Genomic DNA, 22,887 nt, shown 5'->3' on the forward strand with positions numbered 1-22,887 from the left:
GTGTGTGTGTGTGTGTGTGTGTGTGTGTGTGTGTGTGTGTGTGTGTGTGTGTGTGTGTGTGTGTGTGTGTGTGTGTGTGTGTGTGTGTGTGTGTGTGTGTGTGTGTGTGTGTGTGCGCGTGCAATATAACATTCCATTTATTTTAACCATGAAAAAGAAAGTGTTAATGTTTTCAATGGATATGAATGGGTAATCCGGTATGAGTAATATATTTAACTTGAACAAATCATTGATCTCTGTGTGATTACACTAATGTATTTGTAATGGATATCTGGCAACCAAATTAAATTAAATCTTAAAATATTATCAATCTGTTCTGATTAAGGCTTTTTCTTAAAGTTTAGGTTGGGCCATTTACAGTGGTGCAGAAAAATAAAGTGAATTTCAAGTCAGGGGTTGCTTCACATAGACATTTCTGTTAGGGAAAACAATACAACACAGAAACAAAGTACATGGAACATATGGATAAATAAATATATACATAAAGTGCATATAAAATGCTACATAGTAACAGTGAGTTGAGAAAATGGGAAAACACCAAAGAAGAGTTTTTGAAAGTGCCCTACTCGTTTAATTTGCTTTACCACATCACCTGAAGCAGCCTAGGCTCATTGCACAACCATGTCAAAATCAGTTGCTGAAATAACCACACCCATCACTCACTTTTTTAGCGTCAAAAGAAGATAGCTATGATGTAAAGGAAAAGATGGAGATTTAGCTATTTACTTAAAAACAACTGCACACGTCTAACATCATCTCACTTTTGAAAACACACACACACACATGCACGCACATACATACACGCAGAAGAAACTATATTACAAAAACTGAGCAGATAACCGGCTGACTCACATAATCATTAAATACATCTACAGTCAGGCTAATGATATTATGCAAAAGTGTTGGTTGATGTTGCTGGTGTTGTCTTCTGCTTTATATTGGTAAATCCTATTCTGAATACATATAAACGCTGATTTTCGCAGGACTATGACCAATAAGGTATTACAGAAAACCTATAAAGGTAATGAGTGGATTATGCAAGTTTGCTTTTTGAGAGTTGTTACATAATAAATACAAAAACAAACATGTCAGTTTACTATTCCTTTAATGTTCAACTTTCAATATGAACCTATAACTATTTTGCGAGCACATTTAAATAATCTACATTTACTCTAAAACCTTAACTGATCTTGAATACACCAAACCATTTCAGTTTTTATTTCTACATAATGCAATTACGAAATAACTTGCCTAATGTGAAGTCCCAACCCCTCTTTGCACCTATGTTGCTCTGTCTGAATAGAACCACTTCTTCACCATCCCCAGGAGACTGAGATGGACATGCCATTAATCGCTTCTTATCAAAGCTTTTGGGTTATAAGGAGGATGTGCTGAATCTTGCAGAATGAGATGAAGCATTATCTTGTGTGAAAATAAGGTTGATCCCCTTTGACTTAGTGTTTAGCTAAGGCATGAAATGTGTGTATAAACATTTCACACAATTTGCAGAATTCAGCTTTTTTTGTCAAAAAGGGCTTCAACGAAGACACAGCCGATAAATCCCTTCCAGATAATCATCAGAAACTCACTATAACACCACCCAGATGACATGTGATGCCCCAAAGAAGAGGTGAAACTGAATTAAGCAAATTATGTTGTTTTATAATTGTATAATTGTTTTGTAAATTGTGTTTTAGAGATGGATTTCAGGCTGTGGTTCAACAAGAAAGCAAACACCTGGCATAACAACTGAATTTTCATGCTAGATAATGCTCCTCCATCTCACCCTGCAAGCTTCAGCACATCCTTACCCCCCAACCGCTTCAAGAGGAATCAACTCATGGATTGGCCATCTCGTCTCCTGACCTTATCCACACTGAAAACCTCTTGCAGGTGGTGAATCAGTGGCTCTAGGCAGACAGAAAGCAACACACAAGCAAGGAGGAGATGGGAATTAGTATTCAGCACGTTATGTATATACAATTAACTGGGTTTAAAGGTTCAAGACCAGTAAAGGTTTTGGAGTCCCATGGAGGGTGGATATAGTAGATGTAAATAAGATGACGATGGGCTCATATTAAAGGGGAAACATTAAAGGAATATGAGACTGGCATGATTTTTTATTGGATCAACTCTAAATGTATTGATAAAAGGTAAAAAACAGCAAATCTCCATACCTTATTTCCACTTAAAAAGTAAAAGCACCTACATTTTTTCAGTTATCTCCAAAAAAACAAGGTTGCATAATAGCATTAGCCTGACTGCATACTAATGAAAACCGTTTGTGATTAATGAGATTACACGAGTGCAGAATATAGGCTATTCTGATATGTCATACCATAGAATAAGCTACCTGCCAAATTGGCTAGTGACACTGAAATTGTTACCAGCCACAGCCAAGTTTTACCAGCATTTGGCCGGTTTGCAGGTGCCATACCCATTTAGAGGAAGTGATGCAAGAGTGCACAGAGAGGGAGGAGGCAGAGAGCTGGACCAGGTAAGCTGCTGGCTGCCGAGTAGCCTGATGAGGAAAACAGACATACAGACACAAGAGATCAAATCAAGTCTAGTCAAGTGTACCTTATTGTCAAAAATCCATGTAACAGGGTTAGCGCAGAAACTGCAAATAAGACATTGACAGTAACCACACACACACACACACACACACACACACACACACACACACACACACACACACACACACACACACACACACACACACACACACACACACACACACACACACACACAGGGTGGAACTGAAGACAGTGGAATAATTACGAGCTAGGAATTAAAGGTAATATGTATACCAACTGCATAGAGAAGTATTAACTTACTCATTAAACTGTACTCAAAACCAAAAGTGTTTTTTTTTCACTTCTGACCAATCAGGGCGCCCCTGGCAAGAGAGGCTCCTAGGCTGCAGCCATATTTACCCCATATAGCCCTTGATGTCAATTTAGCACCATTACTTTTGCATCTGTTTTTTTAGATGCCTTGTCCAGTACATTTACTCCCATATCACAAGGGGCAAGACACATAACATGGCATTCCCCAATAATGGAGCTGAAATGACGAGATCCTGCATATTTGCTGTTTCGAGAAGCCATTTTGATTAGTATTTTCACCAAACAGACTCACCTGTCAAAAAATCTTTCTTCTGAAAAGTTGGCTCAGTAGTTTCTGCATCACAAAAGATACAAAAATGTCTTCCATTATTCAGCAAATATTTTGTAATCCAGCTATAACATACCACTGCACACTTTTGTAATACAGCTATAACATAAACCCCAGGATACTGGTTTGCATCAGCCTAGGCCCGTCCCTAGTACCTGTGACAGGGCACAAAGTTTCATTTCTCAATGCCGGCAGAGCTTTAAAGTCACGATAGCCAGGCCAGGTTATATCTTAGATTAGAAGCTGATAACATTTCCACAACATTTGGCTTCCCCGCCCAACCCTTCCCCATCACTCTCCTCTTATGAAACGAAACAAAAAAGTGTTGGCACATACTTTGTTCAATAATCAAGCAAGTAATCTTGTGCACTTCCCAGCATAAGCCAGGTGTAAAAACAGAAAATAGTCTGCAACACCGCTCATCTTCCCGGTGTTTTTACTTTGTTTTTAAATACCAGTGACGGAACAACACAGGGTCACAGGGCGAAACACTAATAGGACCTCCATACAGCTTGTCAAGGCCATAATATGGCCCCACAACCAATACAAGAAGGTCCTGGACCCTTCCCCCCCCCCCAAAGTAAAAAAACCAAAAAACCATGTTATTTCCCTCACCTGTCACGGACACCATCACCGTACTCAGTGCCAGTCCGTGTTCGTCCATCACCCGGTAGGTGCCCTCGTCTTCCCACCCGATGTCTGTAAAGATGAGCCTCTCCCCATCCTGCCTCACTCTGGAGGAACTGGAGCTGGATGATCTGGACCGTGTCTCCACACCACCTCTGGACCACACTACTGCCCACCTGGGGTGCTGCTCTTTCTGGAACACCACCTGCTGGGCCTGGGGGGTGTGGAGCTCCAACAGCAGGTCACTCCCCTTCCGGACAGTCTGTTTTAACTTATAGTCTAGAGAGGGAGGAGGGTAGACAAAAAAGGTTGTGAAACACTGATTCTATCCCTTCCTGGTGCTGGACCAAACAAAAGATCCCTGAAAGGAAATATAGGTTCGCAACACTGATGCTCCCAGACAAACTTTAATGGCACAACGTTTCGGACTCCCAGTCCTTCATCACAGTGAGAGTCCGAAACATTGTGCCATAACATTTTGTCTGGGAGCATCAGACAGTGTGACGGACCTACAGTATATTTTCCTTTCAGACATTATTCTATCCCTTCCTGGCGTCCTCACCTCTGACAACCAAGTCGACGCTTTGCAGCAGCACCTTCCTCTTCACCTTGGTTTGGCCCACCACCAGGTAGCTCTGGTAGACGCCAGAGTCCACCAGCCGGGCGTCCCCCAGGAGCAGCGAGCAGTTCCCCCTCTGCAGCATCTCCTGGGGCACGTCCGCTCGCCCCTCAAAGCCCTCGCCCTGGAAGGACAGAAGAGAGCTGCACAATGAGCCGACTTTTCTTTGTTAACTTCTTTTGGGATTTTGTGCTTTATTTATGATAGGACAGTGGCAGAGGAACAGGAAACGAGTGAGGGGAGACAGGGAAGGGACTGGCAAATGACCCAGGCCAGAATCAAACCCAGGTTGCCGGCATAGTTCAAGTTCAAGTTTATTTAGCCATATCAACAGTATAAAATACAGTTGTTAGGAATGTTTTTGGTTTGCTCACACATACAACTATAGACACAAAACTTGGGGTGTAATGAAAGAAAAACAGCGGATACATAAATAAATAAACAGGGAATGGCATACAAAAACATTGGAGACATTGAGAAGTGCAATGGAATATTTAAAGTGCATGGGTTGTATAGAATTTTTTTAACATTGTGCAAAGTAAACAAGAGAGGTATATGGCCAGGTAGTGAAGTAACTGTAAAGTGCTAATGCATAGTGGCAGATGGCTTGTGGGTAGGTGCTGTCCCTAAAGCGTGTGGTATTGCATGGGGCATTGCGGTACTTTTTCCCTGATGGTAGGAGTGTGAATAGGTGGTGTGCTGGGTGTGTAGGGTCAGAGGTGATGTTTTTGGCTTTCCTGACAAATCTGGTGTTGTAATGTGAGGCTAAGGCAGGAAGACTTTGGCCAATGATTTTGGAGGCCCTACGCACCACTCTTACAGATGTTGCTTTTCTTGACTGGTGGAGCTGCCATGCCAGACCAAGATATTGCCTAGTAGTAACCTATGCCCTACCGCCAGGCCACGGTAGGGACAGGAATCGACTTTGAATCATAATCTTCATGCCTTTTAGTGGGTGGGAGAGAGCGATGGGGGAGGATCAGGAAATGACCTCAGGCCGGAATTGAACACAGGTCCCAGATCAGAGTGTCTGCTAAGTTTAATGTAATGCAATTGATCAAAACTTATTCCTGATAATTATTTTGACCAAATCGCAATTATCAGCCCTTACCTGGAAGTCCTCGGGCCCCATGCGCTCGAACACCGTCTCTGACATGCTGAGCCACTGGATGTACGGGGAGTCTGAGGGCGGGGGCAGGGCGAGCTGGTCAGGGGAGGAAGAGGAAGGGGACAAGACCATGCAGGGCAGCACTGCAGACTGACCCACGCCACAAGAGATGGAGATCAGGGAGGGTGAGCAGTTGACATGGGAACCTGGGAGGAACAGTCAGGAATACTGTTTTGTCTTTTATATTCCACATTAAGGATAGACCGATATATATCGGTATCGGTATCAGGCTGATATTTGCATTTTTTAAGTGTATCGGTATCGGCCGATACGCGTGTGGTTTTGGCCGATACGCAATATTTATTATTTTATGTCATTCACTTTTTTTCAAAAGCACCAAAACACTTAATTTTTTATTACTTGTTTGTTAGACATTACTTGATTGTTAGAGTGGGTGTTTAAATGTTACAAGTTCTACCTAAATTGGATAATGTTAAAGGAATGTTTATTTTTAACTTGAGACCTGGAATATTTGTCATTTTTTAACCTTCCTTTTAACCCATATCGGCCCCAAATATCGGGTATCGGAAATCGGCCAAGGATGATGAAAAGAAAATCGGTATTGCATCGGCCATTAAAAAACCTGTATCGGTCGACCCCTATTCCACATCTTAACAAATGTTTTTTTTTAACAAAATGAAAGCTGCGTGCATGCTGTATTTGTATTATCACATTAATGGATACTGCATACCACATACAGTAGCCTACATGCATGACCAAGCAACTGCACAAAAAGTTGTTGAGAAGAGTAGTGCTATACTCACACAGAAGTGTGCCAAACAGAAACCAAGGAAACAGGGGAATGCTTGGAACTGAGTCTGTCATTTTCCTGGTCTGTTTTCGGCTGTTGGTTACGGCTGATAAAAGTTGAAAAGCATGTTATACACGCATTAGGCCAATAGACATGTAGGCTATTTGATGGTAAATACATACAGTAACTATTTAGCTATGAGACTGTCTGATGACGTGTCTGTTTTTCGCAACTTAAACTGAACTTGTTTGTCCTAGCTCATGTGCCACATCCTCAACTGTTTGTGATTAGATACAGTATCTGCACAGGTGGAGATTGTAAACACAAAAAATACATTGATAAAAAAAAAAACATAAATCAAACCAAATCATGTCAGACCATGAACTAAGAAAGAGAGTAGGGCAGCATTCTGTCGGTAGGGTAGGCCTACCCCATAGGCCTATTCAGAGAACATCAATAGATGAATGCTTCCATTGCATTGGTTTTGTCCCCAGTGCAGCCTGTGTTGTCTGTAGGCTAGGCTACTGCAGGTGGTGTCCTGGCACACTGGAAACTTTTAAGACAGGAGGTAAGTTATCTGGAATTCAAATGGGGCAACCTGAAATATAGGCTGTGTCTCAAATGCCGCACTTGTGCACTTCGGGCACTGTTTTTCAGTGCCTAGGGTGCTCACGCTGAAAATTTCAGTTGAGTCAGTGCACTGAAAGTGCCAGGATGATGCCCTAACAATGGCGGAAAAATGCAGTGCTTGAATGATGGACACTGCACGCACTAAACGGCGGCCATGTTGACAATGACACGGAGGAAATGTGGCATTCAGTTCAGTAGAAGAGTTTGGTGAACAGTCTCCTAATTCTGTAAGTAATGTTGATGGGACACCAACCTTTTCATGCCAACCACAGTATTGTATGTGTGATTGTTGTCCTTTGGGGTGAAGTGCATGGAAATACAAGCACCAGACGCTGTGCATTGTAAACAGTAGCCAACTCATATTTTGGCGAGCTAATGCCATGCTCAGTCGTCACTTCCTGAGAGGGCACAGTGCATAGTGCTCAAATTTGTCCACAATACTATGCACTAAAGACCTCAGTGCATTGTGTGCACTGTGCACTGACTGTCAGTCCACTGACAAAAGTGCGTCATTTGAGAAACAGCCATAGACTTAATGGTGTGTAGCCAGGAAGTCCTGTTGGGGAAAACTACAAATTATTATGGCGTCTCCAGGGCACCGCCTCTACCTGGCGGTGCAATGAGCCTTGAGTCAGGGCGCGCAAGGTAATCACTGATATTCAATTCACCTGGGGGGCGTCACTGAAAGAATTGTTTGCTGTCGGCGTTTGTGTAGGCAACGCCAAGTTCATGTGCTGGGAACTTACCTGTTTGCCGTTTAAAAATACATCTGGGGTAGGTCAATTTCAATCATTAAAAGTATCAATACACTCTTTAATTAATATTATATTATCCGCTACAGTGATGCATCGTAATGAATACTTACCTCGCGCTTTGCTGATCCCTAGTTGACACAAGTACCTCCCAAGACGGTGTGAGCGTAAACGAAAAGACGCGTCTGTCCTAGTGTTGAAATGTTTCAGGTTGGTGGAGGCTTTTAAACTACCCAAGTATTATGATATTTAACAGGATGTTAGTAGTCACTAATTCCATCCTTCGCTGTTTCGTTCTTAGTGCATCCTTGGCCATCAGCAGCTATGGAATTCCTAATGACGTGTGTAGAGACGCATGACTAACATAACATTCTGGTAGGCACTATTGTGAATAAATACACTGAAGCGTTCATACTAAAACTGATGTAGGTGGGAAGTTCATAACAGAGGGTGACGCTGCATTCTGTTGATTTTTAGTAGGCCTACACCTGCGTGCGAGTATTGAGCAGGACCAGCGGTGTATCACACCGCACTGTTGAGCTTGACTGGGGCAGCTTACAATTTAATTCATAGGCCTATATTAGGCCCTACGATTAAAAGACCACATCTAACAGTCATAAACGTCTAGGCCTATAGCCTATGCCTAAAAGTTGGCATGCGGTCCCCAGGAATTTTGAATGTCAAAGTGCCGTCCAGCGCCAAATCATTCTAGCACTTTTCTGGTTTGGTTCGTTGTAAACAAGGGGGTGCCCCGCCCACTTGACTTCAGCAAAAACGAAACAGCCTACCGCCTACGAGACTCAACTCAAAACTTAAAACAGCTGAGCTGGCTGTCACGAACCACGCGACTAGGCTACGGTGCCAGGCATATAAACTCTCATGTCTGACATAGCCTATTGGCCTAATTTAAAGATGTAAAAGCTGAGAGTCCTATTGGATAGGCTAATTCAACAAAGAATTTCCCTCCTTCACCAATGAATTTCCCCCTGGGGATCAATAAAGTTACTCTACTCTACTCTACTCTACTCTAATAGCATGAGGAGAAAACAACATTGCCATTATGAATCTCCATCAGGGACCCTAGTGGTTTCATTTAGGGTATTTTCCAGTCTGATTACGCAGTCAAACCACCTGAAGAGTAGCCTAGACCTAAAGGTTTCACAAGTAGTAGGCCTATGTTTTGTTCAGTAGCCTAATGTAGACTAACATATTTCTATTTCTATCCTCTCTGCCCGAAATGAGACAATTTCAGTCAAAATTGATCACCAACCGTCCGACCGAGCAGGACATAGGCGATGTAATTGGGTATTGTTATGAATGGATAATAATGTCCTTACCCGAAGTAGGTTATCCCCTGTTGACATTGAAGCCAAATATCCTCTTCCTTCAGAGACCAGTGTAATACTGGCGGTCCAGTGCGCGCACTCATCCTTTAATCGCCTAGGGAAAGAAACGAAACTTACGGGAAACAGAAACTTAGCGGGCCGTTTACGGCGCTATCCAAAACTGTGGCGCTTGCAGAGTAGGCTACAAGAAAGAGACCACCCACGTGGCAGTGATAATTAAAACACACCTCCGACACCCCTCATGTTTTCGAGACTTCTTAATGAAATCACTGCCCCCCTCGCATGCACAACTCTCAATAACTCACTTGAACTCATCAAGACATGCAGCACTGTGCAGTTCAAGTCACACTGAACCTACTTCTACTAATATGTGAGTACTGAGTGAGTAGACTACTTTATAATGCTGTGGAGGCAAATGAGGAAATTGGACAGGCAGGCAGGCAGACAGACACAGACAGACAGACAGACAGACAGACAGACAGACAGACAGACAGACAGACAGACAGACAGATAGATAGATAGATAGATAGATAGATAGATAGATAGATAGATAGATAGATAGATAGATAGATAGATAGATAGATAGATAGATAGATTGATTTGTTGATTAGCCTGTTAATTGATTAGGCCTACTTCATTATTGGATGCTTGATTGACTTATTGTTTCTATTCTAGTTGCCGAGCAGGATGTCTCTGCTGCCAGCTCTGCATCCCATGTTCTTGTGCAACCTGACGACAATGTCACCTTGTCCTGCAATACTTCACCAGGTGTTTCAGAAGTCGATACGGTCACATGGATTCACCAGCGTGAGGATGAGCTAAAACGGGTGATTAACTTGGAGTATTCAAAAGTTTTGAAAACGTACTACATAATAACAGGTCAAGACTCAGCAGGCCTAACTGTGGAAGACAAATCATGGAATCTCGTGATTACCAAAGTGAATGACTCTGACTTAGGGCTGTACCACTGTCTGGTTCGAAGGGCCAAAGCTTTCATTGCTGAAAAGAGCATCAGGTTGACATTCACAGGTGAGTGTGCCACCTTATCTACAGGGTATCAGGCATGAGAGGCATCATGGGTATAAAGAAACCAGTGAATTCTCTCATCAGCATTCAGTATCTGTTTTAGTTTCCGGCTTTTACGTGTATTTTTTATTACATTTTTTAATATAGGCCTATTTATTGTCTGCGCAGAATCAGCGGGGTGTGTGCGTGTGTGTGTGTGTGTGTGTGTGTGTGTGTGTGTGAGAGAGAGAGAGAGAGAGAGAGAGAGAGAGAGAGAGAGAGAGAGAGAGAGAGAGAGAGAGAGAGATATTGATCGTACCATACATAGGCTTTTCATGCAGATGGGATCGTTACCGATCCGACTTAATATTTACTGAAAAAGCTCAACTACATAACAACATTGGTAGGCCTATAGTCTATGACAGAGGAGGGTAGACTAAGGCCCCGGGGGTCACATGCACCCCACAGAGCCATTTCAACTGGCCCCCAGAGTCTTCACAAGAAAGACAACTTTGTCTTTGTGTACCTAAGACAGGGTTTTTTACATTTAGCGTAGTTAAGCACATATGATACTGTTGTATTCATCTAAAATGTAATACATTTCAATGCAATGTGCAGGAATATCAGTTCATTAATTTATATTATTGACACAGGCATGTTGCCTGCAACATCTGGTCCTTTGGCCAATATTCTAAACCTCGTTGGGCCCTTACACACAGAAAAAAATCCCACCCCTGGCCTATGACATTGCCAAGAGTCCTAAATGACAAATTAAGACATAGTCATTACCATCATGGTAACAAGAACCTTATAATCGATATTCTGCATGAAACGGTTGTGCACCCAGTGTGTAAGCCCACAGTGGGAATACAATATCATAACAGCTGACTGAATTCAGCCGAGTCTAGAGCTCATCAGCCGGCGCTAGGCATAGGCAGACAAGGAAGTCGCCTAGGGTACCAAATGTCTTGGGGGCACCAGTAATACCAAAAAAACTCGAAACTCGAAACAAAACATTAAAGGGACACTGTGTGAGATTTTTAGTTGTTTATTTCCAGAATTCATGCTTCCCATTCACCAATGTTACCTTTTTCATGAATACTTACCACCAGCATCAAATTCTAAGTATTCATTATGACTGGAAAAATTTTCATACATGAAAAGGGGGATCTTCTCCATGGTCCGCCATTTTGAATTTCCAAAAATAGCATTTTTTAGCTGCAAAAATGACTGTACTTGGACCATACTAGAAAATATTAGTTTATTACTTAGTAAACTTTCATGTAAAGATCAAATTTGGCAATAGGTAGCCCAGTTTCAATGAGCAGCATAGTTGCAGTGCCTTTTTTTGATAATTTCCTGCACAGTGTCCCTTTAAACTTCACATTAACAATGAATGTTCATTGTCCCTCAGTCTATTTGTAGGCACTATTAGATCAGATGTGCTCGATCAGATGTACAGTTTTATGGTTACATATGCCAGTTTCTAAATGCACAAAAAAGGAAAAGGGGAAAGAGAGTGCTCGCCTAGGGCACCTATTTGACTAGAACCGGCCCTGATCATCAGACACAAAGGATGTCACATGCATTGTTTACTAAGGCATGAAGCAATGAAGTCAAGTTTAGAGTCAACCCAAACAAATTGGGAAATTACCCATAAAACACTAAATTGATCATCCACAAGGGAATTAATTGTGGTATATGTATATCCAGGAAGTTGTGAAAGAAAAAAAGTCTAAGTGCTTCAAATACATTTGACTTATATCTTCTGCAGATTCTGTGACTGCTCTGAGCTGCTTGTGAAACGTAACCCTCCCTATTTCCCCCTAGCCCCCTGTGTCTCGCTTTAGGAATCGTTTTGGGTGAAAATGTTTATTTCAGCACTTCAACCTTCACCACCAGACCTTTTCATGCGAAATCACCAAGTCTCTAGTCACCACACCTCCTCATGTACAGGCAGCTCAGGTTGTGGTTGGTTCAGGGCTGCATCAGAGATGGGGAGAGTGGGCTTCAAGTGTTGTCGTGTGGTTTTTTTTTTCATCAGAGGCAGGAGGGGAGCTGCAGGGGTCTTCTGCTGTGTACTGGGGCCTGCTCGCCTGCGTAGGCCTCGCCTCAGCCTGTCTGGGGGCCCTCCTCACCTTCGGTATTAGTCATCGCCTAGGTCAGTAACTTAACTTGTCTAAACACAAGTACAAATGTATGATTAAAAAATATATATTTTTTGATAGATGTTCACATGGAAAAGGAAAGTTAAAGGAAAACTCTAGAAGTATAAGCATGTTAAGACACCATTCCGAGTTGGCTGTGACTCAAAACTGTGTTGACCTAGTATGATGCCAATTTTCATCTTAACACTGGAGTTGTTCTTTAAACCGACCAACACTTAAGTAGGCCTATTCCTTTATAATTAATGAGGAAATTGTCGATATTCCTATTTTGTGCTATGCCATGACCATTTTATTTGTCCTTATCTTACTTTTCGCTGTGCCAGTAAAAATGTTTGCTGTTTCTCATTTACATTCCAGTGCTGGTAAAATCAGCAACACCCAACACGGGCAATTCTACAAATAATGATCTGAAGGTAATAGACATACGGCATACCACACACACACACACACACACACACACACACACACACACACACACACACACACACACACACACACACAGACACACACACACAGACACACACACACACACACACACACACACACACACACACACACACACACACACACACACACACACACACACAATACTTACACAATTATATAATTATACAAGTACATGTAAAAACCAATAAATACAGTTTTCCTCTTTTATCTTCTATTTATGTCCAGGATGTTGGTGTGCATTATGCCAGCGTGAAATGCCAAGGCATCAAAGGTTGGCATCAGCCACACCGCCAGCCAGATGTGACCTATGCCACTGTGGCCCGTCACGGCCATGCCAAGGGTAATGCCACAGCTTGTTAACCCATTTCAGCCTAAGGCACCTTGCAAAAACGCCTGCTGAATGCTTAAGCCCTTTTTTGGGACAAGGTGCCCTCAGCCTATAAAAACCAAAATATCTCTGCCTCCGAAGCACATAGACGCATGACATAAATTGCATTTAAAAGCTAGGACCTTCCTCTTGCATTAGAATGTATACATTCAGCTCTTACACTCCCCTATTTATATTAAAACAACTTAAATCTCAAGAGCCTGAATGCAGCGCCCATGCAGCTCCAGGCACCTACCGGTAGGTCAATGCAGCGTATACACAGCTTCAGGCTTCAATGGGTTACATGGATCATAACTGAGCACTGAGCACTGAGCCGGTTAATTTGGTTATGGCACAGCGTGTTGAATGGATCATAACTGGAAAGGTTCATTTTTGTGATGACTGTATAGAACTCCTGTTAAAACCTCTACTGGTAGACTATACATTTTGACTTTGAATTTAAAGATAAATGTGAAATTTCATTCCAACTATAATGTGTGTGTGAGTGTGCGTGTATTTTAGACCTGTTCAAAAAAAACTTTTTTTGTAATTTTGAAGCCAATTGCTGTGATTCCCATTCTCCAAGGTGTGAAATGGCCAGATATAAAATTATTTTGATTTTGGACCATGGGAAGACCTGCCTCAAGAGCCATAAAGTTTCAATGTTTATTTTAATCAAAAACGCCTGACATTTGGCCCCATTTTGCCTAATAACTTCACAGCCATTTGTCATAGAGCATTGTGAGTGGTGTCACCTGAAAGCTGACAATATTGCCTTTCAGATGATACCCAATATGTCAGTATCATGCACAGTTATAGTTGCCTTTAAAGCAGAAATGTGTTAAATTTAGGCGAATTTTGGTGGTTTCAGCTCAAACAATACACAATTGGACCCCAGAAAGGTTTATTAATTCACCAAAGTATAGTGCCAAATTGAAGTCTGAAAGAAAATATATTTCCTAACATTTCATATATTGCCAGTGACACATCCTGAACAGTCAGAACACAACATATTAAATCGTGATCTCTTGCTTACTCTTCCTGTGCTGTCGGAACACAATATTGGCCTAATTGATCCTGATCCAAGAGTTCTGGTTCCACAGACCAGTTGGGCACTTCCAAACAACTCATAATCTGAATTCAAGACACCAGAAAATAGATGATATTTGATAGAAACAGTCAATGAATCAGACACCAAATTCTCCCAGGAGAAGGTACAGGACAAAAGGGTCAGACACTATGAAAATAAAGTTCAATGTCTGCACACTTTGTATACTTAGCACACTTATTATACATGATAATGAAGTTTAAGGTGGGCGATTCCGATGGAATCTTTGTGTGTGTGTGTGTGTGTGTGTGTGTGTGTGTGTGTGTGTGTGTGTGTGTGTGTGTGTGTGTGTGTGTGTGTGTGTGTGTGTGTGTGTGTGTGTGTGTTCTGCTGATCTTCTCTTGAGTTCATCTGTCTTATTATCTGGTAAAAATAGCTGTTTTGACTGCCATGGCTTCTATCCTGTTGCTTGCCAGATAGTGGCAGCTGAAACAGTCCATGACTACAATGGCTGAGATCTTTGGGACACCTTTGGGACATAAGAAAATACATAAGACAACAGCATACATTTACTGTTACCAGAATGGCAATGACCAAGTCGTAATGTATCACTATAGGCTCTGTGTAATGTAATAGTAGTGTAGTGCTATGGTAGTCTTTGGTAAGTAGTAAGGTAATAGTATGGTATGTCTTTTCAACAACTATTACAGCATTCCACTGTGGAAGTGTGGGCATTATGAGGCTACAATAGTCTGGCTTTATGTTTTATGCTTAGTATAAGCCTGATATTTTGACTGTGTTTTGATTGCACCCTAAGACTGAGGTAGATCAGCAGTCGTTTTTATATTTCTTAAGGACACAACTGTTGGTGCTGTTTACTGAAACACTCTTACTTGTGTTTTTGTCCATTCCAGCCATGTTCAGGTCCACAATCTAACATCACAAACATCTTTTTACAGCTTCTGGCTCTTTACCATGTTTGGAGAGTTTTGTGTCTGATTCGTTCACCATTTCTATCAACGGGAGACTTTTTAAGTCAGCTGACTATTTTCAGGTGTCTTGAATTCAGATGAAAAGTTGATTGGAAGTGCCCATCTGATCTGTGGGACCAGAACTCCTAATGGTTAGGAGGGGATCAAATGCCTATCTCCCTCAATGTAATAGAAATAAATTCCTAATATATATTCTTTTAAGCTACTTTCTGGATTTGCTTTTTGATATTCCATCTTTCCATGTTAGAATACACCTACTATTAAAATTATAGACTGATAATTTCTTTGTGGGCAAACCTACAAAATCAGGATCAATTAGGCCAATATTGTGTTCCGACAGCACAGGAAGAGTAAGCAAGAGATCACAACTTTATATATTGTGTTCCGACAGTTCAGGATGTGTCACTGGCAATATATGAAATGTTAGGAAATATATTTTCTTTCAGACTTCAATTTGGCACTATACTTTGGTGAATTAATAAACCTTTCTGGGGTCCAATTGTGTATTGTTTGAGCTGAAACCACCAAAATTCGCCTAAATTTAACACATTTCTGCTTTAAAGGCAACTATAACTGTGCATGATACTGACATATTGGGTATCATCTGAAAGGCAATATTGTCAGCTTTCAGGTGACACCACTCACAATGCTCTATGACAAATGGCTGTGAAGTTATTAGGCAAAATGGGGCCAAATGTCAGGCGTTTTTGATTAAAATAAATATTGAAACTTTATGGCTCTTGAGGCAGGTCTTCCCATGGTCCAAAATCAAAATAATTTTATATCTGGCCATTTCACACCTTGGAGAATGGGAATCACAGCAATTGGCTTCAAAATGACAAAAAAAGTTTTTTTTGAACAGGTCTAGTGCACGCGTACGTGTACGTGTATGTGTACGTGTACGTGCACATGTGTGTGTGAGAGAGAGAGAGAGAGAGAGAGAGAGAGAGAGAGAGAGAGAGAGAGAGAGAGAGAGAGAGAGAGAGAGAGAGAGAGAGAGAGAGAGAGAGAAGCGCTTGAACATATAATTCCTGGCAGCTAACTTTGTGTGCAGCAAGTGTTGTAAACCTCTTTCAAACTGTACTTTTCTTATCAAAGTGTAATCTTTTTTTTCTCAGAATATATTTTAAAAACTGTTCATACCAATAAAGGTATCCACTCAAACCAATCAACTCGTGTGTTCAACCTGTCATCGAAGGACAGGCATTTTATTTTTGGTTTTAGTCAGATGGTTCATTACACTGTATTTCCTCCCCATAGCATGTCATGGAAGTCTCAGAATGACTCTTGTTGAATGACAAACTGTACCCATCAATTGTTTTCCATCGATCCACCAAAGTCTTTACATCCTGTTGTTCAACCGGAGGTCTTGGTAGATAAACAAAAGTTTATACACAGAGAGAATCTATTCTGAGTTTGGGTTCATTGCCATGGCGACTGTAGAATAGATGACGTGGTGACCCTTGTCTTGCATCCGTCCCCTTTCGAGCCAGTTCTTTCGGCCCAGTGAAGCGTAGTGGAGCTCACTGCTCTCCACGGGTGACACACTCTGTTCAAACATAGATAGCCATACAAAGGTACACACGCATACAGAAACACACACACACACACACACAAGAATGTGTAGTAATCTTGAAATCAAGTCATTCCACAGGAATCTTTTACTATTGTCTTGGAATGGTGAGTCTTTATGAATGAACAATGCTTTGGCAGAGAAATGAAAGTGAACATGTTTCATTTCGTGAGGCAGTTTCATTTTGTAGTAATGACATAAGCCGACTGGCACTGGGTTGGGTAGGGCTGGTTTATGGAGCTAACAATGTATTTAATTACCATGTGGTTTGATATGGGCATCAACCCATATTTTGCATTTTCATAACAATACTACATTCAACTCAGCTGACAGTCATTATCATATCCCAAGAAACTGACCACATGGGATACAATTTCAATGGGTGCATGGGCAATCCCCTTGAAGCAACCATGCCTTACTCATGGCACATGGTGCATGGGTGCAGATCCTGGAGGGGCTGCCTGGGAACCCCCCCGCCTTTCAGGAGTTGCGCTGCGCCCAATCCAATACTCTAAAATTATTTCATATTTAAGATATTAAACAAATGTTGAAGAGTTACATTTTAGCGATCCAGGAATCCCCCCCTCTCAAAACGAATATTGGATCTACACCCCTGGACAAACAATGGTACACCAGCCATAGATAAAGAAAAAGGCAAAGCTGGTTCTTTACTTTTCCCTGGTTACATGGTTCAGACTATCTGTTTAATCATTAAAGCTTTACTGAAAAAAAGTGGTGATGACTGTCAATTACCTGACACATATCCCTTTGTGTGTTCGGTGAACCTGTTAGAGGAAACAAAAGCATCAACATGATACGGTCACATCTAATATCCCAAGAGTTTTGCTGAATAAGTAACTGGACGTCTTCGCTTAACTTGACATTCAGGCTCAGGAGAATCTGTAGCTGCTTACAGTTAAATCATTTGGATAATATGAGTTGGATAAAGGTGCTGGTATGCTTGCTGTGAGCTGTAAATTACGCGCGTCACCGCGAGCAACCGGCATCACATGCTTGCTTCAAAAGCAGTTGACCAAGACGCAAAATACTGGCGGACAAACTCAATGAGACGCTCTTAAAAAGTTGCTGCCATTGTCGTTTTCATATCAAGCACATGCGTGGAACTACGCAGTCTATCTTACGATCGCCCCCAGCGAGTTTGAAGGTATTGCACCTGATGCACGCATTTGGCTGCAGTGTCCAACACGCGCGAAATTGACATTAAATACGCATGTTAACGCGTTCATGAACGAATCGTGCACGCGCTCGCGTATCTTGCAGCAAGCATACCGGCACCTTAAATGAGAATCATGACAGACAATGTCAAATATAATATAGAAATACTAGTACTGTTATTCTAAAAATTCAGGCTATAAGAAGACTAGCATTTGGACCTTATGAGATAGATATAAACTTTATTTATCACCAAGGGAAAATAGATATGTAAAGATATACACTGTGTCCAGTAGGATAGTGGTGGGATTAAATATGCATGATGTCAGGTACAGTATGTATGAGAGTGGTGTTACCTCTTATAAACGGCCCCTGAGGCTGCAGCTCTGTCTCCTCTGGAATGTGCCCGGCGCCTGTAACAACAGCACAAGACCTTGTGGGATTCTGAAGACAAAATACACTACCACACTACCATGGGATCCTTCTTTCAAGCTCTTAGAAATTCAGAGAATAGGCGAGTACATTTAGGGTTTAACCCCAAAAAAATTGATACAAAAGGTTTTTTTATGGATTCTATTACTATTGGACCTGCTAAATGACATACTAAAAATCTAGTAAAATCTGACTTTGGGAAATGAGTTTTTTTCAACATGGCTGCCATAGGCTTATTATAAGGGTCAAGAGACACTCCAGGTGAATAGGCCAAAAAATGTAGCTTGCCGATATCACCATGAAACTTAATCCGGTGATTACTCACATATTTGTGAGAAAAAAATGTATTGCAAGTTTTCTGAAATGTTATGTTTTAATATGGTAATTGGACTATATCTAATTAAATATGCATTAAATTTCAAAATGCAAAACCTCAAAATCTGAAAAAGCCAAGCTCAAAATTACTCTTTTATTTTGTTTCTAGTAAGCCAGAAGATATCTTCAGAAGAGATTATGGACATCTCTTTTTGTTTTGTAGTAAATCTAAAAATCTTTGTGCAGACACATCAGATAGCATTTTTTTTTCAAAACATGATTATTTATCATCTCTCTTAGATAAATAATTGAGTTTTATGTGTCTCAAGTTCTTCCAGACATTCTTTGAGTCTGGTGGTATCATTGTTAGCATGTATCAAGGGCAAGGTCAGCTGTCCTCAAATCATAGCCTCTCCACAGAGGTGTCCTAAGGGCTCGTGCTGGGACTCCTATTTGCCATGTACACCACATCACTGGGCCATGTTATCTGTTCTCACAGCTTCTCATACTACTGTTACACCGATGAAGCACAGTTACTTTGTGCCAGATGACTCCACGGTCACACACATTTCCGCTTGCCTCTCTGAACTATCCACAAGTATGAAGGAATGCAACCTTCAGTTGAGCCTTGCCCAAATGCACTGCTGGTGATCCCAGCCAAAGATTTAGGTCGCCATGCTATCAAGCTCAATATGGATTCTGCTACTGTTGCCTCAAATAAGGCCACAAGAAATCTAGGTGTCATTGTTGATGACCATCTATCATTCTCTGACCACATAGCCTCAGTTTCCCAGTCATGTCCTCTTTCTCATGCCCTAATTGAATACAAGGCCCTGACCCTTGCCTAAGACGCTACAACAGGCCCTACTCTGGCTTACCTGAAAGCTATGCTAAAGCCCTATGTCCTTTCAGGACATTGTCTGTCTCCAGTACCAACCGTTTCACCTTGCCCTCTACTTACACATGTAGTGGCTCCTGTCTATTCAGTTCAGCTGCTGAAAGACCCAAAATACCTAGTGACACCATGGTTCATCACATGATGTGCTCTGACAAACAGCACATGGATATTATCATAGCAGTAGTGTCTTTATCCACCCAAACAGCACTCCAAACAAACAGATCCTGAAAACATGTTAGTTCATGCCAATGTAATTATCATGTAGTAACCTTTATTTTTTAAAACTTTGATCTTGAAAATGACACCTTTCCTGAAGTCAGATTTTCCTAGATTTTTAGTATGTTATTAAGGACACTTAGAGGTAACAAAATCAGTTGAAAAACATTTTGTATCAATTTTTTTGGGGTTAGGTCTTTTTTTTGCATAGATGTACTCGCCTAGAAGTCCAGTTGCTTACGACTAAACTCTTAAAGGAGCACTATGTAAGATTGTGGCCAGATTAGGTATTGCAACTATACTGCACTTTGAAACCCAATTTGAGATAACATGACCTGAATGAGGAAGAAAGTTCAGACATTCACTACCATTCATTTCCTTCAGCTCTTCTGTGGATTATTGTATTATGTGTATTATGTAAATCCAGGTTGTTTAGCACTGTGTGAAAGTGATGATTTGGTGATAATTAATACTCCATTTACTGAAAAAAGTTGTTCTCCTTTTACCCGCTCCTTTTCTGCCCATCTTTTTATTCCTCCGTCTCCTCATTCGTTTTCTCTGCCACAAGATGAGAGACACCAGAAAGACGGACGCTACAAGCACACATAGTCCAACAACCGCCACCACAGCCACTGTGGGAAACAGACTCAATTTAAACAACTGGTGTGATGGACACAGAAATATATTGTTGCAAAGCTGACGGCACTGATTTATTTTCATGATGGAGCAGGCAGAGCCTACCTTTTTTGAATGTCTGACTTGTGACATATACTGTCGGAGAATCTGCAACAAACAATGATTCATAAACAATCATTTAAATGGCCTGCTATCCTGAACAACACATTCAGAAAAAACTCTCATCCCGTAGATTTAACAATATTAACTAGATTTTTTTTTTGCTTAAACTGTCACAATTCAAAGTGATGGTATTTCATTCTCTTTTATAATCACTAGTCTGTGTAACAGCTGGTAACCACTGTTACTAAATACTGCATATATCAAAAGAGTTACCAAAGATTTTAAATTCATTCTTAATGTGAAGTGAACTAAAATGATTTTTTTTTTAAGTGAGTTAATTACCTGTGACAACAGTAGGCCTATCAATGTACACTGTTGTTGTTGTTGTTGTGTTGATTACGGTTTCCTCATGAACTGAAAAAAACAGTGATTATACATAGAGTAGATGACAGTAATATACATACATAAAACACACACTGAGTTTGTGTTGGATAGTGTTTTCAACCAAAATGGAGACAATGTATAAATTAATTATTGGTAATAAACTATTTCAATGCATAAATGTATTATCAGATGCTTCGCAGTGTATATACTGTACATTATTTGTGGTATTGCTGTTATTTTTTAATGCAGAGCCTCACCTTTCAAGACAATGAGCCTGGCCACTAGCTTCATGTTGCACAGGTATCTCCCCGAGTCCTCCAGCCTTAGGCGGCCTATCTCCAGGGCCTTGAGCTGGGGAACAAAGCGTCCCTCTGGGTCATCACGCTCCCTCAGCACCGTCCCATTCCGGAACACAGTGAAGATGTTGACACGCTGAGAGGTCCTCTCCTTCTTGAAGGACCATACCTGTTTCCTCTCACCTTCACATGGAATGAACAGAGTCCTGCCTTCTGATATGGAGAAGACCTGACCTACAAGGATAACACAATAACAACAATATAATAAATATAGTAAATACACAATTGGCCTCTTTGTATGCTTATTAACATGTTTAACAGGTGGGACAGATGGGCAATGACCCACATATTCCCTGATTAACCATTGGGCTACACTGGGCCACAGTCAAGGTCATCCGAGATATTGTTTCAAGAGGCGACAGAATTTTCTGTACCCAGCAACACTTGATATACGGTCATGCAATGTAATGTCACGTCACTGATATATGGACAACATCAAATTAAGCGTTAAATCATTAGCATAATGGTATCCCATGTGTCTAGAAATTGTATTCTTCATTCCTGTCCTGTATTTCCATTTATACACCATGTAACCACTAGCATCTAATCTGCACAAAAAGGGCAGCTATCAACTCCTGCTGCTGACTCCCATGGCCCCTGGGTCAGACAACAAGGCAGCCCCCCTCCATGGGTGTTGCTCGTTTACAAAAAGACTTGGGGGTTTTAGAGCAGATGCTGGAGACCTTATGTTGTTGGAAATTCGGGGTTTGTTCACTGAGAAATATTGAAAATACAGTAAAAGCGTGATTTTGGCGCAACATGACAATGGAAATATAGAGGCTTCAGGCTCTAGGGCCCCCTATGATTCTTGGGCCCCTGGGCTTGGGCCCGGTAGGCCTGTGCAGTGATCCATCCATGCTTGTCCTTTGCTGTGTACCTGTGAGCACCTCCACCTCTGCCTCCAGCTGCCCATTGCAGTAGTACTCCCCCGCATCCGAGCCCTCCACCTCCTTGATGTGCAGGTACCCGTCTGAGATGTGGTACTTATTCTGGTTGAGGTAGGACACCGCTGCTCCGTTCTTTGTTGCCAGAATATGTCCTGCACCATTCCTCCACTCTGTGTTGGGGTTGGTAGGATCACTGTCACAGTGTAAAAACAGGAAGTGCTCCTCGGGTACAGAGAACCTCTTGACTGTGAGAGGAGAGATGGGTGAGAATAGTAACTCAAGTGCTAATACCTTTTAATGATGCTCACTAAAAATGGCATTTCATTCAACTGAAATACATTTAGTTAATTATAAGCTAATCCTTTTCATATCATGTATTACCACGCTTTTCTCACAATTTTCTCAACAATTAGATGACAAACCTGTTACAGTATGATACAGCAACGCAAAAAAAGAAAAAAAGGTGGAAAAGCTGTGACCATAAAATGTTCAGTACTTTCTGAAAGTTCTCAAAAGTACAAAAGTTCAAATATTGTATTCTATTCAATTCTTTTTTAGTTTGTAGTATGTCATTATTGAGGAATGGACAGTACACACAATAACTTTTATATACTTCCAGAAATGTCTTAAAAATAAGCAAGTAAACAATTTCTCCAAATATATAATCAAGGTCCACAATTGATGTGAAATGTTGAGCTGCCTTACTTGAGAGTCCTCTGGTGAAGACATTGATGATGATGAGCAGGTCGAGCCAAGCTGCCTCTGAGTTCCTCATCACGCTCCGCTCTCAAAATGTCCTCCTCTCCCATGGCCCCCTG

General features: G+C 41.3%; 3 protein-coding genes across 4 annotated transcripts; 1 reads left to right on the forward strand and 2 right to left on the reverse strand.

The window, feature by feature from the left end:
• Window positions 1-1,088: 1,088 nt before the first annotated feature.
• lgals17 (galectin 17) lies at window positions 1,089-9,153 on the reverse strand. 2 transcript variants are annotated; one of them, XM_063185193.1, is made up of 8 exons: window positions 9,062-9,153; window positions 6,356-6,448; window positions 5,535-5,737; window positions 4,367-4,547; window positions 3,793-4,083; window positions 3,142-3,183; window positions 2,438-2,521; window positions 1,089-1,910 (listed from the first exon to the last, which is right to left on the reverse strand). In XM_063185193.1, the coding sequence occupies exons 2-7, from the start codon at window positions 6,414-6,416 to the stop codon at window positions 2,442-2,444; spliced, it is 858 nt and encodes a 285-aa protein (XP_063041263.1). In that variant the 5' UTR covers window positions 6,417-6,448; window positions 9,062-9,153; the 3' UTR covers window positions 1,089-1,910; window positions 2,438-2,441. The 2 variants fall into 2 exon arrangements, with proteins under 2 accessions (XP_063041263.1, XP_063041262.1); XM_063185192.1 differs by having other exon boundaries at window positions 1,089-2,521.
• Window positions 9,154-9,370: 217 nt separating this feature from the next.
• On the forward strand, window positions 9,371-13,469 carry LOC134436141 (uncharacterized). Its single transcript, XM_063185194.1, has 5 exons — window positions 9,371-9,440; window positions 9,746-10,099; window positions 12,120-12,236; window positions 12,601-12,656; window positions 12,916-13,469. Exons 1-5 carry the CDS (start codon window positions 9,392-9,394, stop codon window positions 13,048-13,050), a joined length of 711 nt encoding a protein of 236 aa, XP_063041264.1. The 5' UTR covers window positions 9,371-9,391; the 3' UTR covers window positions 13,051-13,469.
• Window positions 13,470-17,338: 3,869 nt separating this feature from the next.
• On the reverse strand, window positions 17,339-22,216 carry LOC134436779 (uncharacterized; the record flags this gene model as incomplete). The annotated part of the gene is made up of 7 exons (XM_063186129.1): window positions 17,339-17,455; window positions 18,200-18,256; window positions 20,211-20,336; window positions 20,446-20,487; window positions 20,785-20,856; window positions 21,084-21,356; window positions 22,060-22,216. Coding segments are annotated over 7 exons (801 nt in total), but the record flags the coding sequence as incomplete, so codon positions are not given.
• Window positions 22,217-22,887: the final 671 nt, after the last annotated feature.

Source organism: Engraulis encrasicolus, chromosome 20 (genome assembly GCF_034702125.1).
Source record: "Engraulis encrasicolus isolate BLACKSEA-1 chromosome 20, IST_EnEncr_1.0, whole genome shotgun sequence".
Lineage (NCBI taxonomy): Eukaryota > Metazoa > Chordata > Actinopteri > Clupeiformes > Engraulidae > Engraulis > Engraulis encrasicolus.